This window comes from Garra rufa, chromosome 10 (genome assembly GCF_049309525.1).
Source record: "Garra rufa chromosome 10, GarRuf1.0, whole genome shotgun sequence".
Lineage (NCBI taxonomy): Eukaryota > Metazoa > Chordata > Actinopteri > Cypriniformes > Cyprinidae > Garra > Garra rufa.
In genome coordinates, this window is record NC_133370.1 from 15,086,533 (window position 1) to 15,101,742 (window position 15,210).

The 15,210-nt window shown below is 37.1% G+C and overlaps 1 protein-coding gene across 2 annotated transcripts; it reads left to right on the forward strand.

Annotated features, from left to right (window-relative positions):
- Positions 1-850: 850 nt before the first annotated feature.
- Positions 851-13,994, forward strand: sppl2 (signal peptide peptidase-like 2). 2 transcript variants are annotated; one of them, XR_012356889.1, is made up of 15 exons: positions 851-955; positions 3,007-3,123; positions 4,187-4,369; positions 5,238-5,327; positions 5,402-5,541; positions 5,654-5,796; positions 5,887-5,983; positions 6,067-6,183; positions 6,269-6,350; positions 6,425-6,499; positions 6,580-6,642; positions 6,728-6,827; positions 6,980-7,057; positions 7,141-7,376; positions 12,608-12,747. XR_012356889.1 is itself a non-coding variant. In XM_073849887.1 (15 exons), exons 1-15 carry the CDS (start codon positions 908-910, stop codon positions 12,779-12,781), a joined length of 1,668 nt encoding a protein of 555 aa, XP_073705988.1. In that variant the 5' UTR covers positions 851-907; the 3' UTR covers positions 12,782-13,994. The 2 variants fall into 2 exon arrangements, 1 of the variants encoding a protein (XP_073705988.1); XM_073849887.1 differs by having other exon boundaries at positions 7,141-7,301; positions 12,608-13,994.
- The last annotated feature ends 1,216 nt before the right edge of the window (positions 13,995-15,210 follow it).

Consider the following 15,210-nt stretch of genomic DNA (forward strand, 5'->3'; position numbering starts at 1 on the left):
CCAAACTTGCTATGGTTAATGTTGAGACTGTCCTCTATCAGTGTGCCTAATTACACAACTTTCCCGCAAGCGGTTCTATGGGCTGCCATAGACTTCCAGAGCGGAAGAAAAAGAACGCTAACGGATACAATAGGTGCCTACGCACCTTCGGTGCTTGGCCCCTAATAATAATAATAAATGTTTCTTGAACAGCAAATCAGCATATTAGAATGATTTCTGAAGGACCATGTGACACTGAAGACAGGAGTAATGATGCTTAAAATTGAGCTTTGATCACAGGAATAAATTACATTTTAAAAGTATATTCAAATAGAAAAAAAAATCACAGTATTATTGCTTTTGCTGTATTTTGGATCAAATAAACGCAGGGTTGGTGAGCAGATAACTTCTGAAAAAAACAGTGACTTGTAAAGTTATTACAATCACTTGATCCTTTTGTAAAAAAAAAAAAAATTTAATGTATTTTTCCTCTTCAAAATAACATTAGAAAAAGCTTGGAAATATAATATAATAAAAGATTATAATGTAAACATGTAGACCATTCTAATAAAAGTAAACAACAAAAACATAGAACAAAAACAAAGGACAAAATGCTGTGAAGTAGATTCAATCATCAAAGGGAAAAACATCAAAGGACTTAAACGCATTAGGCCTAATGGTTTGCAAAACTGGCCGTAATATATGATGTCACTAAGAAATGACAAATTTGGATGTTAAGAAGTGGAGGCGTGACTAGCATTTGATTGATTAGAGCGAAAGCCAATAGGCCAAGAGTAAACATTCGGAGGCGAACGCAGTTAGCCAATCAGCAACGTACTGCAAAATGTGGGCGGGATATGCTTAAACAGCTGATAGTTGAGTCGGAGGAGGGCAGTGCGGATGGAGGAGACGACAACAATCAGGCATCATGCGATTTTTGTCAAGTCTCCTTTGGGCAGCTCTTTTGATCGAACAGGTAAGACGTAAGAAAACACAAAAGAATCCGTATGCTTTTTGGCGCGCTCCTTAACAGGTCTGTACCCGGTTTGCTTTATTTTTTGCCGATGATTACTAGCCACATGCTATGTACCATTAGCTTGCGGTGGACTTCAGTAGGATGTGCTCGTGCATGTCTGGGGGCCGCGCGGCCGAGTCCTCTCGCACTCCTGTTGACATGACACTGTTAGAGCAAAACAAACAGAAAACACTGATCAAACGAGCGACAAACTGATATTTTCGCTGGTTCACCATTAACGGTAAACCTTAATTTTTTTTATTTGATTATTTTTACTGCGAGCAATGATATTGTATACCGAAAATGTCAGTAATTTTAACGGAAGAATAATGTAAACATAAACAAAAACCCTTTCGTTTGAAAGCTGTAAGTTACCTTATATGTACCGTACCGAAATGTTTACATTTAGTAAGAAGTATGAATTTCATGGAAAAAGTAATAAGGCAATACGTATTACACAATATAACAGTATTTTACGGTAAAGCTAACGTTACTAACTTTGTCGGGATTCCCTCTGTGACAACCACATTAGATTTTTTAAATGTAGTGTATTCTGTTCTTGTCTGTTACCAGTTCTACACATTAGAGTATTATGTTGCATTTTATGTCATTTGGCTCAGGTTTATTAAATTATTTTAGTGTAATAGGTTAACTTGATGATGCGTCGTGGTTGTGTGGGTGACAGTGAGCTCTTGTCTTTATGTAATTATTGTCCACAGTTGCTGGAAAGGCCAATTATGATGAGCTGTAAGTCTTCATATGGCCTTTCATGTTCCACTTTTGTTATTATCAGATATATTTAATTATATGTGACCCTGGACGACAAAACCAGTCATAAGGTTAAATTTGACAAAACTGAGATTTATACATCATATGAAAGCTCAATAAATAAGCTTTCTATTGATGTATGGTTTGTTAGGATAGGACAATATTTGGCTGAGATACATCTATTTGAAATCAGAAATCTGAGGATGCAAAAAAATCAAAAAGACTGAGAAAATCACCTTTAAAGTTGTCCAAATTAGGTTCTTAACAATGCATATTACAAATCAAAAATTACATTTTGATATGTTTACAGTAGGAATTTTACAAAAAATCTTCATGGAACATGAACTTTACTTAATTTCTTAATGATTTTTGGCATAAAAGAAAAATAAAAAATTTTGACCCATGCAATGTATTTTTGGCTATTGCTACAAATATACCCCAGCGACTTAAGACTGGTTTTGTGGTCCAGGGTCACAATATGTTCTAAGAACATGTAATGTAACACACACACACATGTGACCCAGCACCACAAACTTAGTCAAATTAAGTCATTGAAACTGAGGTGAATACCAGCTGAAAGCTGAATGAATAAGCTTTCCATTGATGTATGGTTTGTTAGGATATAACAATATATGGCTGAGATAAAACTACTTACAAATCTGGAATCTGAAGGTGAACAAAATCTTGAGAAAATCACCTTTAAAATTGTCCAAATTAAGTTCTTAGCAATGCATATTACTAATCAAAAATTAAGTTTTGATATAATAATGGTAGAAAATTTACAAAATATCTTCATGGAACATGATCTTCATTAATATCCTAAGGACTTTTGGCATTAAAGAAAAGTCAATAATTTTGACCCATATATATTGTTGGCTATTGCTACAAATATACCTGTGCTACTTAAGACTGGTTTTGTGGTCCAGGGTCACATCTATGCAATCATGTTGAACAGTGTAATATATTAACAATCTCAGTAACGCTAAACCAAAAACAAGTCCTTGTGGTCCTGCAAGTTATTTAATTAAAAAGTAATTGAAAGTCAAACATTTACATACATTAAAATACATAATTCACGTTTCTATTAGGCTTTAAAAAAAATACTTTATGCAAGTTCATGTCCCCTATTTACAACACATTTATACACACTTTTTTCCTTTTGCCAAAGTTGTTCTCTTTGCACAGCAATCTTATGCCCAAACCTGTTAACCAATAACCCAAGCTGTATCCGTTCTGATTCACAGGTTTTAGGTGAATATGGCATGGCACATTTCAGCGACGGGGGAAACAGTAAAGGCAAAGATTACTGCATATTCTTCAACTCTCAGTGGGCTCGACTACCTCAGGACCTCAGTAAAGCAGTTAGTAGCAATTACATTTTATACACACACACACACACACACACACACACACACACACACACACACACACACACACACACACATAGAAATACCTAAATCTCTTACTGATTTCAAACCAATTGCAGCCTTTCTAACAAAACCCCATGTTGTACAGTAGTGGCCAAAATTATTAGAACACCAGTATTTTCAACAGCAAAAAAATGGTTTTAAGTCAGTTATTTCTTCGTCTTTTGTCATAGTGTGTCAGTAGGAAATATCAGTTTACATTTCTAAACATTAATTGTAATAATCCAGTGAGATTGTTATTTGCACAAGGAGACTGACAACAGCCGGTGCTCCACACAGAGATCTGATCTCGTCATCATCCAGTCTGTCTGGAATGACATGAAGAAATAGAAAAAACTGAGGCAGACTCAATCCAGAAGAACTGTGGCAATGTCAAGATACCTGCAAAGCTACCTGAAAAACTGTGCCAGTGCACCTAGGACAAAAGCTGCTTTAAACGCAAAGGATGGTCACACCAAATGTTGATTTGATTTAGTTAATAGAAGTTAATTGATAAAGAAAATCTATTTATGACATTATTTTTGACAGCATCCTTATTTTACAGCATTTTTACACAAGTGCCTAAAACTTTTAATAGTACTGTAGCTTTGCAGGTAGGTCTCATGAAGCATCTTGGAGACGTTGCCACAATTCTTCTGAATTTAGTCTGTCTCAGTTAGTTCTGTTTCTTCATGTCATTCCAGACAGACTGGATGATGATGAGATCAGATCTCTGTGTGGAGCACCGGCTGTTGTCAGACTCCTTGTGCAAACAAAAATCTCACTGGATTATTACAATTAATGGCAAAATCAATGTTTGGAAGAGAAAAAATGACATTTCTTACTGACAGACTACAGCAAAAGCTAGAAATGACTGAACTAAACCATTTTTTATCTGGTAAAAATAATAGTGTTTTAATGATTTTGGCCACAACTGTATCTGAAACTGCAGTCACAATTTGAATGCAATAAAGTATCACAAAGCTTCCACCCATTTACCCTTTATTGTTTTCTTCAGGCACGGCTGCAGACTTATGATCTCACCACCTCTGTGTTGTGCTCCCCCTCTGATGTACCTGAGGGTGGCTTCCCAAACAGCATCCCAATGGTGATGAGAGGAAATTGCACTTTTTATGAAAAAGTCAGACTGGCCCAGATCAACGGTGCCAAGGGACTTCTGATCGTCAGTAAAGATAGACTGGTAACACGTCATAACACTGTTAATGGCACCAAGAACATACATATTTAGTTGTTTTCACATGAGTCACACATAAATGAGCTTGTTTAATATAGGATTAGTTCACTTTCAGAATAAAAAAATCCTGATCATTTAATCACCCCCATGTCATCCAAGATGTTCATGTCTTCGGTCACAAAGAAATGAAGGTTTTTGAAATTTTTCTCCATATAGTGGACTTCAAAGGTGGCCAATGGGTTATAGTTCCAAATTGCAGTTTCGGTGAAGCTTCAAAGGACTCTACATGACAGCCGGGGAATAAGTGTCTTATCTAGTAAAAAAAATGGGTCATTTTCCAAAAAAAATAAAAATAAAAATAAATTTTGATATACTTAATAAACCACAAATGTTTGATGTTAGTTCTTCATCTGTGTAATCCGGTTCAAAAAGGTAGGGTAGGGTGAAAAAACACATCTTATTTTCTCATCAACTTCAAAATTGTCTGACATCGCTGTTTTACCTTTTTTGTAAAGAGCATTTGACTTTCTTTGCATGTTTGCTTTGGTACTTCCACCCACATCATGCATGAACTATGTGACTACGTCATTTTTTTTTAAGAAAATGACATTGTTTCGCTAGATAAGACCCTTATTCATCAGCTGGGATCATGTAGAGCCCTCTGAAGCTGCATTGAAATTGCAATTTAGACCTTCAACCCTTTGGCCACCATTGAAGATCATTATATGGAGAAAAAAACTGTAATGTTTTCCTCAAAAACCTTCTTTTTGACTGAAGAAAGAAAGACATGAACATCTTGGATGACATGAGGGTGAGTAAATTATAATCATATTTTTGTTCTGCAAGTGAACTAATCCTTTAAATTGATTTACAGACTCCACCCTCAGGCAACAAGTCCCAGTATGAGGAGATAGGCATCCCTGTGGCTTTGCTAAGCTATAAAGACATGTTGGACATCAGTAAGGTAAGTTCAGAATTACTTAAATACATATTACATTGTAATTACAAAGGCAACAACAAAAACTATTCTGTATCTAGACGTTTGGAGAGAAAAGGCAGGTGGCCATGTATGCGCCCAATGAACCAGTGGTGGACTATAACATGGTGCTCATCTTCCTAATGGCGGTGGGCACAGTGGCAGTCGGAGGATACTGGGCTGGCAGCAGAGACATTAAAAAGTAAGAATTGTGCCCTTGTGAACCCTTCAGGCCCAGGTTGCAAGATAAATTAGTGAAAAAGCTAACAGCCTTCAGAATTTATTAAACTAAACTCACATCTGTGTGCTGTCAGACGTTACATGAAGCACAAGAGGGACGACGGTGCCGAGAAACAAGACGAGGAGACCGTTGACGTCACCCCCATCATGATTTGTGTGTTTGTGGTCATGTGTTGCTCTATGCTGGTGCTCTTGTATTTCTTCTATGACCAATTGGGTAAGCAAATTAATCAGTACTACCATCTTTTAGTAAACTGTCTGTTGTTTGATCTTGATTTAATATATTCATCATTATTTTTCCTCATAGTGTATATGACTATCGCGACATTCTGTCTGGCATCTGCCGTCGGTTTGTATAGCTGTCTTTGGCCTTTTGTCCGAAGATTACCGTTTGGGAAATGCAGGTTAGAGATGTGCATTAAAAAGACTATAGATAGGATTCTTTCTAGGGTTTTTTTCTATTGAAGGAAATGCTTTGTGTTGACAGGATACCTGAGAATAACCTGCCATACTGCCACAAGCGGCCACAGGTGCGCATGCTGATCCTTTCAGCCTTCTGTATAGGAGTCAGCGTCACTTGGGGAGTTTTCCGCAACGAAGACCAGTAAGAATAGTAAAAAAAACGTTAGATTTGGAAATTTTCAGCATTACTACGGTATCTGATAAAAAAAAAAAATGATGTTCCCTAGGTGGGCGTGGATACTTCAGGATGCCTTAGGAATTGCATTCTGTCTCTACATGCTGAAAACAATCAGGCTGCCCACTTTCAAGGTGAGTTTAAAATGCCGATGGATACCGAGATAATGTCTTATGTTGCGGAGATAATGCATTTCTTCTTGTTGTAGGCCTGCACTCTTCTGCTGGTCGTGCTGTTCGTGTATGACGTGTTTTTTGTTTTCGTTACACCACTCTTAACTGAGGTATGAGTTTTTTTTTCTTAAACTGATGCAAAATAGAATTTTATATAATTTAGCATATTTTTATATGCTGTTCTGTGCAGAGTGGGGAAAGTATCATGGTAGAGGTGGCAGCTGGTCCATCTGATTCCTCTACTCATGAGAAGGTAAGAAAATGTGTTTTTTTATTATCATTTGCATGAATTTAAATATAAATTTGTAATTTTTGGTGTCAAATTTGGTCTGTATTAGCTTCCCATGGTGTTGAAAGTGCCCAGGTTGAATTCATCTCCTCTGGTCCTGTGTGACCGGCCCTTCTCGCTCTTGGGTTTTGGGGATATCTTGGTACCAGGTAACATAACTACTGCTGTTGTATCAACTGCATGATGAACATTTTTCAGGGTTCATGGAATGAAGTAGTGATGCACCAAAATTATTTACGTTTTACCAAAATCATAATTGTTCTTTCTTCCTTTTAGTCATCTTGACATTTTGTTTCCTCAGGTCTGCTGGTAGCATATTGTCACAGATTTGACATTCTCATGCAGACTTCACGAATATACTTTCTGGCCTGCACTATTGGTAGGACACTGACTACCTTTTAAATTCAGAGATATTGTATGTGTTCCTCATTTAAAGCCTGTGAATCTGATCTGCTTGTTTAGGCTACGGCATTGGTCTTCTCATCACATTTGTGGCTCTGGCACTGATGCAGATGGGTCAGCCTGCCCTCTTATACCTGGTGCCTTGCACACTCCTCACTAGCCTTGCGGTGGCACTGTGGCGCAAGGAGCTGCCGTTGTTCTGGACAGGAAGTGGATTTGTGGTGAATACCAGTTTGATATGAGTGCCTTCTTCAGTCGGAAAAGTTCTAGGGTTATGTACAGTTACTAGACTTACAGTTGAGTAAATTCACCCACGTGTTTTTGTTCCGCTCTTATTTTGCTCTCAATTTTACTGTGGGTGTTTCCTTTTCTTTAAAGGAGGGGTTCGGTGTCAACCAAAATAAAATAGTTGTTTCCAATAAGTATAACTGTCCTTAAAGGGAACCCTGGGTATAAAGACTTAATATAACATAAATTATGTCTCTTACTAAAATATGTAGTAGAAAACTTCTGAAAGATTTCAGTTGTTTTAAAAATCAACATAGTTTTATAAATATATTGGACTATAGGAGGCGCCATTATTTCAATTACAATAAATTGCTGCACTCTGTGAGCTACTGCTACTATCTGTTGCTATTTTTACTGCACACAACTCAATAAGCAACCTGGAAAATAAAATGCTGATACGATGCCACATTGTGCAGCTTTTGGTTGTAATTTTCAGTCAAAGGGCAACAAGAGAAGTGATGTAAGTCTTCACTGCTTTCTTAGCGATAACAAGAGGAGAGAAGAAAGGGAAGATGCCTGTGAATGAATAAGGCCCGGATCACACCGAACGCGTTTTTGCAGTTGGAGGCGCCTCTTTTGAATGGTTTTCTGTTGGCAGTGAGCGTTCTACGCGCTGCTTATGCGCCCCAGGCGCCTCGCGTTTTCGCCGCCTGCTGCGCCTCGCGTTTTTGCAGGAGCGCTCTGAGCGCCTGAAGTTGAAAAAAAATCAACTCTGAGCGGAAAAACGCCCAACGTCATTCGCGTTCTTTTCCATTGTCCAATCGAATGAATGGAGAGGCGGGCCTTCTGTTGTGGTGACGGAATTTTACCGTTGCTTAAAAAGTCCGGAGACTGCAAGAAATAGAGGAGAAACCTTTGGTGTCTATCGTGGGTAACCCGGAGCTGTATTATTTAGGGTTTCTGCTAATATGACAGTTTACTTAACAGCAAAAAACTAAGATTTTAGAGCGCTCGCGCAATAATCCTTTGATTTGACTGACAGGACAGCTGTTTTGGTCATTGCTTAGCAACATAAAAAAAAACGCAGCACACTGCTCTTTTATTAAAAGTCACCAAAAAAGGCAGTGCTGTGCGCCTCGCGTTTTTAGAACTAAAAGACGCGTTCGGTGTGATCGGGGCCTAAAACTTCCTAAAGACCTGTGTCTTTGTTCTCTCCACTTTAGTCCTGATGGCTTTAAAGGGATAGTTCACCCAAAAATGAAAATTTGATGTTTATCTGCTTACCCCCAATGCATCCAAGATGTAGGTTACTTTGTTTCCTCAGAAAAACACAAACGAAGATTTTTAACGAAAACCGGTGCAGTCTGCCAGCCTTATCATGGACGTGGATGGGCACCAAACCTTTAAAAGTAAACAAAAACATGCACAGACAAATCCAAATTACACCCTGCGGCTCGTGATGATACATTGATGTCCTAAGACACGAAACGATCGGTTTTTGTGAGAAACTGAACAGTATTTATATAATTTTTTACCTTTGATACACAGCCACGTCCATCTGTAATGAGCACGAGTTTGGCATCAGTCACGTCACATGAGCACGTGATCTGTCGTAGAATACGCAAACGCCGGAAGCGATCTGTTGCATGTATACGACACTCATTGTTTACACAGAGCACAGAGATTGTAGGTATAGCGGCTATTCAAAATGGTAATTACTTGCGCGTATCCTGATTGTTTAAACCGATTTAAAGCTAAAAGATTACATTAGTTTGCGCAAACTCATCCGGGACTTTTCACTGATTTCCCCTTACGGCTTTTGCGTATTCTACGCCAGAAGCGCGTGCTCATGTGACGTGACTGATGCCAAACTCGTGCACATGACAGATGGACGTGGCTGTGTATCAAAGGTAAAAAATGTTATAAATACTGTTCAGTTTCTCACAAAAATCGATCGTTTCGTGTCTTAAGACATCAATGTATCATCACGAGCCACAGGGTGTGATTTGGATTTGTCTGTGCATGTTTTTGTTTACTTTTAAAGGTTTGGTGCCCATCCACGTCCATGATAAGGCTGGCAGACTGCACCGGTTTTCGTTAAAAATCTTCGTTTGTGTTTTTCTGAGGAAACAAAGTAACCTACATCTTGGATGCATTGGGGGTAAGCAGATAAACATCAAATTTTCATTTTTGGGTGAACTATCCCTTTAAGGCTTTTAGTAGACCACAGCTACTGAAAGAGCTTACAAACGACAGACAAAAGATATGCTAAATACCATCCTGGCATGATGTAAACATGCTGACGCTTGTCATGGCGGCGCAGCCACTAAAGGAGTTTTTCACTGCTGATTTCACGCAATATTCAGGGGCGTTTAGACTCTTTGTGGGAAAAATCGATGGTACAGCATTCGGTTTAAGCCTAAGCTTATATCCATTGCCACCTATTATCTATTTCAGTAGCTGTGGTCATCGTATCAGTATTATATTTTCCGAGTTGTGTTGCGGTAAAAATAGCAACAGGTGCCAGTAGCACACAGAGTGCATCTGTTTTATTTAATCAAAATAATGGCACTTCCCATAGTCCAAAATATTTCTATAACAATGTGGATTTTTTTAAATAACGCAAATACTTCATGGTTTTCTAATACATATTTCATTAAGAGACATCTACATTAAATTAAGCCATATAAGTCTCAATACCCATGGTTTCCTTTAACACAAAATCTACAACCTTTGATTTCACAGGCTTTTGTTTAAAATGTTTAGAAACGTGTATAGCAGAGATCCTAAACGGAAACTCTACCTCCTGTAGTTAAAGGAGATTTTACAGGGATTTTGAAGGCTTTAGACAAATACCTGTTTGACTGGACTTATATCCAAATACAGACTGATATATACGAGTTAAAACCACCGTTTCACATCACAGTGGGTTGATAAACACCAGATCACTCCTTTAGGTCTGGTAAGAGGTCTTTGTGTGCCAGAAGAGGGCTTATGTTTCATTTCCTTAGCTCTTTAGCTAACAGTGTTCAAGCTTTTAATCTAATAATCGGCATGGAGATTTGTTGGTCTTGAGGTAATTTATGGTGATTTCCTGTATGAGAAGACTCTGATCCGTGTCATCTCCTTCTTTGCCAAGTTATAGATCAGAAGCCATTTTCTCATTCTCACTGCTGAAGTGATTCTAACATTTTTCTCCTGCCTTAAATTGCAATTGCATTGGTATTATTGTCTGTATTTATATATACACACTACCACAAAGGGGGTCGGTAAGATTTTTAATAATTTTAAAAGTCGTCACCAAAGCTGCATTAATTAAATCAAAAGTACAAGTAACTGGTTTCTATTTTAAAGGGGACATTGGATGCAAAATTTACTTTTACATGGTGCATATAAATATGTCTTAGCAGTGTGTGGACACAACCACGCTACAATGAAAAAAATCCATTAACTCCTTTTTTTTTTAATCCCCAGAAAACCTAAACAGTCTCAGTTGTCAAGCCGTTTAGATTTTCTGAGCAGTATGATGTCATATTGCTCAACCACCACCCACAATCGCTGACGAACTGTCCCTTATTAGCATATTTCCGCCCTTGTCCAGTTGTACGCCATCTACCATTTTCTCTGTGCTCGAGCAGCTGTAGCGACAATGTCTCGTAAGCAATGCAGAAGGGTTGGGGTAAGCAGTAGCTCATTATCATTTAAAGAGGCATGCACCGAAACGGGTCTACTTTGAAAAGTAAAAAAGTTGGTTTACACGACCACTGAGGAATTTTAACCCAAGTATGTTCAGACACTTCATGAAGACCCTAAAGAATCATACCAACTTGTGGAAAACAGGCATCCAATGACTCCTTTAAAATATTAAAAAAATGTAATTTATTCCTGTGATAAATTTTAAGCAGCCATTACGCTAGTCTTCAGTGTCAGATGATCCCATAAAATGATCTAATATGGAAAGATTTTCTTGTTATCATCAATGTTGAAAATGTTCAAAACACAATTGTGCTGCTCAATGTTTTTGTGGAAACACGGGTACTTTGTTCTGGATTTTTTTGATGAATAGAAAGTAGATAAGCATTTATTTGAAGTCTTGACAATCTGTTTTGGACGTGTCCATGTTGAATAGAAGTATACATTTTAAAATTAAGTGTTAAAAATCTTACCGACCCCAAATGGTAGTGTGTGTTTATATATGTACAGTTGTAGTCAAATGTTTATACACACCTTGCAGAATCTGCAAAATGTTAATTATTTTACCAAAATAAGAGGGATCATACAAAATGCTCTTTATTTTTTATTTGGTACTGACCTGAATAAGATATTTCACAAAAAAGATGTTTACACATAGTCCACAAGAGAAAATAATAGTTGAATTTATAAAAATACCTTGTTCAAAAGTTTACATACACCTGATTCTTTATGCTTTGTTGTTACCTGAATGATCCACAGCTTCTTCTTCTTTTGTTTAGTGATGATAGTTGTTCATGAGTCCCTTGTTTGTCCTGAACAGTTAAACTGCTCGCTGTTCTTCAGAAAAATCTTTCAGGTCCCACAAATTCTTTGCTTTTTTTTAAAAAAAATTTTATTTATTTTTTTTAGCATTTTTGGGTATTTGAACCCTTTCCAACAATGATTTTGAGATCCAGGGGTGAAAACTTTTTGAATTTGAAGATGAGGGTCATTTTAACTTATTTTGTCCTCTGGGAAACATGTAGCATCTTCTGTAGCTTCTGAAGGGCAGTAGTAAATGGAAAAAAAAAATTTAATTTGGGCAAAACAAGAAAAATATACACATCTTCATTTTGTTCCAAAGTTTACACCCCTGGCTCTTAATACGTCTTTTTCCTTCTAGAGTATTAGTGAGCATTTGAACCTTCTGTAAAAGTTGCATATGAGTCCCTCAGTTGAAAAGATGGATCTCAAAAGCATAAAGTCATTGTTAGAAAGGGTTCGAATACAAAATTTTTGGGACCTAGAGGATTTTTCTGAAGAACAGCGGGCAGTTAAACTGTTCAGGGCAAACAAGGGATTCATGAACAACTATCACTAAACAAAAAAAACACTTGTGGATCATTCGGGTAACAACAAAGTATTAAGAATCAAGCATCATTAAGAACGGGGTCATTTTTATAAATTCAGCTATTATTTTCTCCTGTGGACTATATCTTATTCAGGTCAGTACTAAATTAAAAATAGTATGCATTTTGTATGATCCCTCTTATTTTGGTGAATTTATTTAAAAAAATAATCATTTTTACAAAAGTCTCTTTCATCGAATGTCTCATTTCCTCCTCAGCCGCCTCCCATTGTCATGGAACAAATCAACTGTACTCAAACCCCAGGACCGTCCACAGATGAACCCCAGTCCAATACTGAGCCGGCAGACTCTGAAACAACCAATCAGTGTGAGGACCCTCCTCCACCAGCACAAGAAGAAGTTCCGCATCTTACAGATGCATCTACTACATAAAGACAAAAGACTCAAAGGATGCTAATTTCGTTTTCATTTTTTTGAAGTCAGTTATATATCTGACCATATATGTAATAGACTTGAGCAGTATGAACATCTCAGTGCACTTGTTTTAAGCCTTTGAAATTGTACAGTCCTTTAAATCAGAGGAGACACAACAACATCTGCTGTGCTTCATCTAACTTGCTTGTTTGATGAAAGGGCATCAAATGGATCGCTTTTATCTTCTTCCCAAGGATCTCAACTCTGTGTGTTATTTTTGTTGTTCCTCTTTGTTTTTCGTAAATGAAAAAGTGCAGCTAGACATTTTAAAGCAAATGTCCAGAAAATTCAAGACAGCTCACTGAAAATATTTTTATTTAGCTTCCAGTTGATAATGCATTATTGACAGGTTGTGTCCTTGTCATAACAGCGCTGAAGTATCACATCCTTTAAAATACGGTGCTAATAAAGGCCGAATGAACCAAAGGTTTTGGAAATAATGATTAATTCGTTTCATCCTGAGTTTTAAGACACGATTGCAGTGGGTTAATAAGATTTGTTTATATTACGGTATGCTGTATAATTAAGAGCAGTACTGTTATACAAGGCCACATAATTTAACAAAAACTTTCTTAGTGGTTTGAGATGTGATTTCAGCTTTAGTTGCATTGAAATAGTTCATATATGCTCATGGCTTATTGAAAGCATTGTATTTAGAATGTGCCGTTTATTTGATGGAAGGGACGTTTGAGAATTCAAAATAAAAGAAAGTGCAACCATTTTTAAAAGTGCGGTTTTTAAGAATAATTTCCTGCCCAATTATTGAGTGAGAGTCCTTCTGTTTTATAGTAGGATTTTTGTATTCATGGTACTTTTTAAAGTTGTTTTTCAGTGTAAAGCACGAATATTGCTTTCTCTGTATTATTTAACAGTTTTAAGTTACAGCACATCAGGTTTATTTAAGACGTTTATGTGGCACTGTTGTCTCATTGAAACTTTTCGCCTACAGCGTGTTTTGTTTTTATTGGGCCACTGTGATTATGTGGAATAACATGGACAAGTTGTAATCGAGATATTTTGTCCGTTTATTAATACTCCTGATGTCTGGAGGTCGTGTGTCATAGATCTTCAGAGTCTTGTATGCTGAAGCTCTCAATTAGAGAACAACATATGCTGTAAAAGTGTGATTTTGCAAGTGGAAGAGTGCACATATTAAAGGAATAACGCATTATGTTATGTGGTGTTTTAATGTGTGATCGCTTGAGAAATACTTAGGATGTTTACTGGCAGTAATGCATCGTAAAATAGTTCTTCGCATTTTCCTCCCACATTAGTCAGGTTAGTGATAAAGTGTAACAGTATAATTGTGGGTTGTGTGTTATCAAATTATGAGTCATTGCGGTTGGGACTTGGAAATGACACTTACTAGATTGTGGCTATACCACAAGAGAGCTTGATTCACTGTCTCTCATCTTGTTTGCTGGACTTTGAATTCTAACTCCAGGATATAACGTTGAACTGTATGACCAAGCTGAAAAAAACCCACACATTTTTATCTCATATGAACTATTGTGCATGAAATGAGCCATACTGAAATACTCTTAAGTGGCACAGTCCTTACTGACCTGGTTCATCTGTGGGCGGTCCTGGGGATTGAGTACACTTGATTCTTAATACTGAATGATTCACAGCTGTTTTTTTAGTGATAACTGTTCATGAGTCCAAAACTGCCTGCTGCTCTTCAGAAAAATCCTTCAGGTCCCACAAATTATTTTTTTACTATGATTTTGAGATCCATCTTTTCACACTGGGGACAACTGAGGGACTCATATGCAACTATTACAGATGGTTCAAATGCTCACTGAAGGAAAGCAATGCATTAAAGGAGTAGTTCACTTTCAGAACAAAAATTTACAGATAATGTACTCACCCCTTGTCATCCAAGATGTTCATGTCTTTCTTTCTTCAGTCGTAAAGCAATGATGTTTTTTGAGGAAAACATTTAAGGATTTCTCTCCATATAATGGACTCCGATGGTGCCCCCTAGTTTGAACTTCCAAAATGCAGTTTAAATGCAGCTTCAAAGGGCTTTAAATGATCCTAGCCGAGGAAGGGTCTTATCTAGCGAAACGTTATTTTCTAAAAATGTTTTACAATTTATATACTTTTTAATCTCTACACAGAGTACACACAGAGCTAGACAAGACAAGCATTTGAGGTTAAAAAATAATTGTAACTTTTTTTAGAAAATAATATCATTTTGCTAGATATACAAGACCCTTCTTTTCTCGGCTGTGATCGTTTAGAGCAATTTGAAAGTTTAAACTCGGGGACACCGTAGAAGTCCATTATATGAAGAGAAATCCTGAAATGTTTTCCTCAAAAAACATAATTTCTTTACTTGAGTACATTATCTGTAAATTTTTGTTCTGAAAGCGAACTATCAT

Excerpts from the sequence above, each read along its gene's own strand:
- sppl2 (XM_073849887.1), top strand. The coding sequence starts at position 908 with ATGCGATTTTTGTCAAGTCTCCTTTGGGCAGCTCTTTTGATCGAACAG. Across the intron at positions 5,542-5,653 it reads GGCAGCAGAGACATTAAAAA|ACGTTACATGAAGCACAAGA; the intron begins GTAAGAATTGTG and ends GTGTGCTGTCAG. Across the intron at positions 5,797-5,886 it reads TTTCTTCTATGACCAATTGG|TGTATATGACTATCGCGACA; the intron begins GTAAGCAAATTA and ends TTTTCCTCATAG.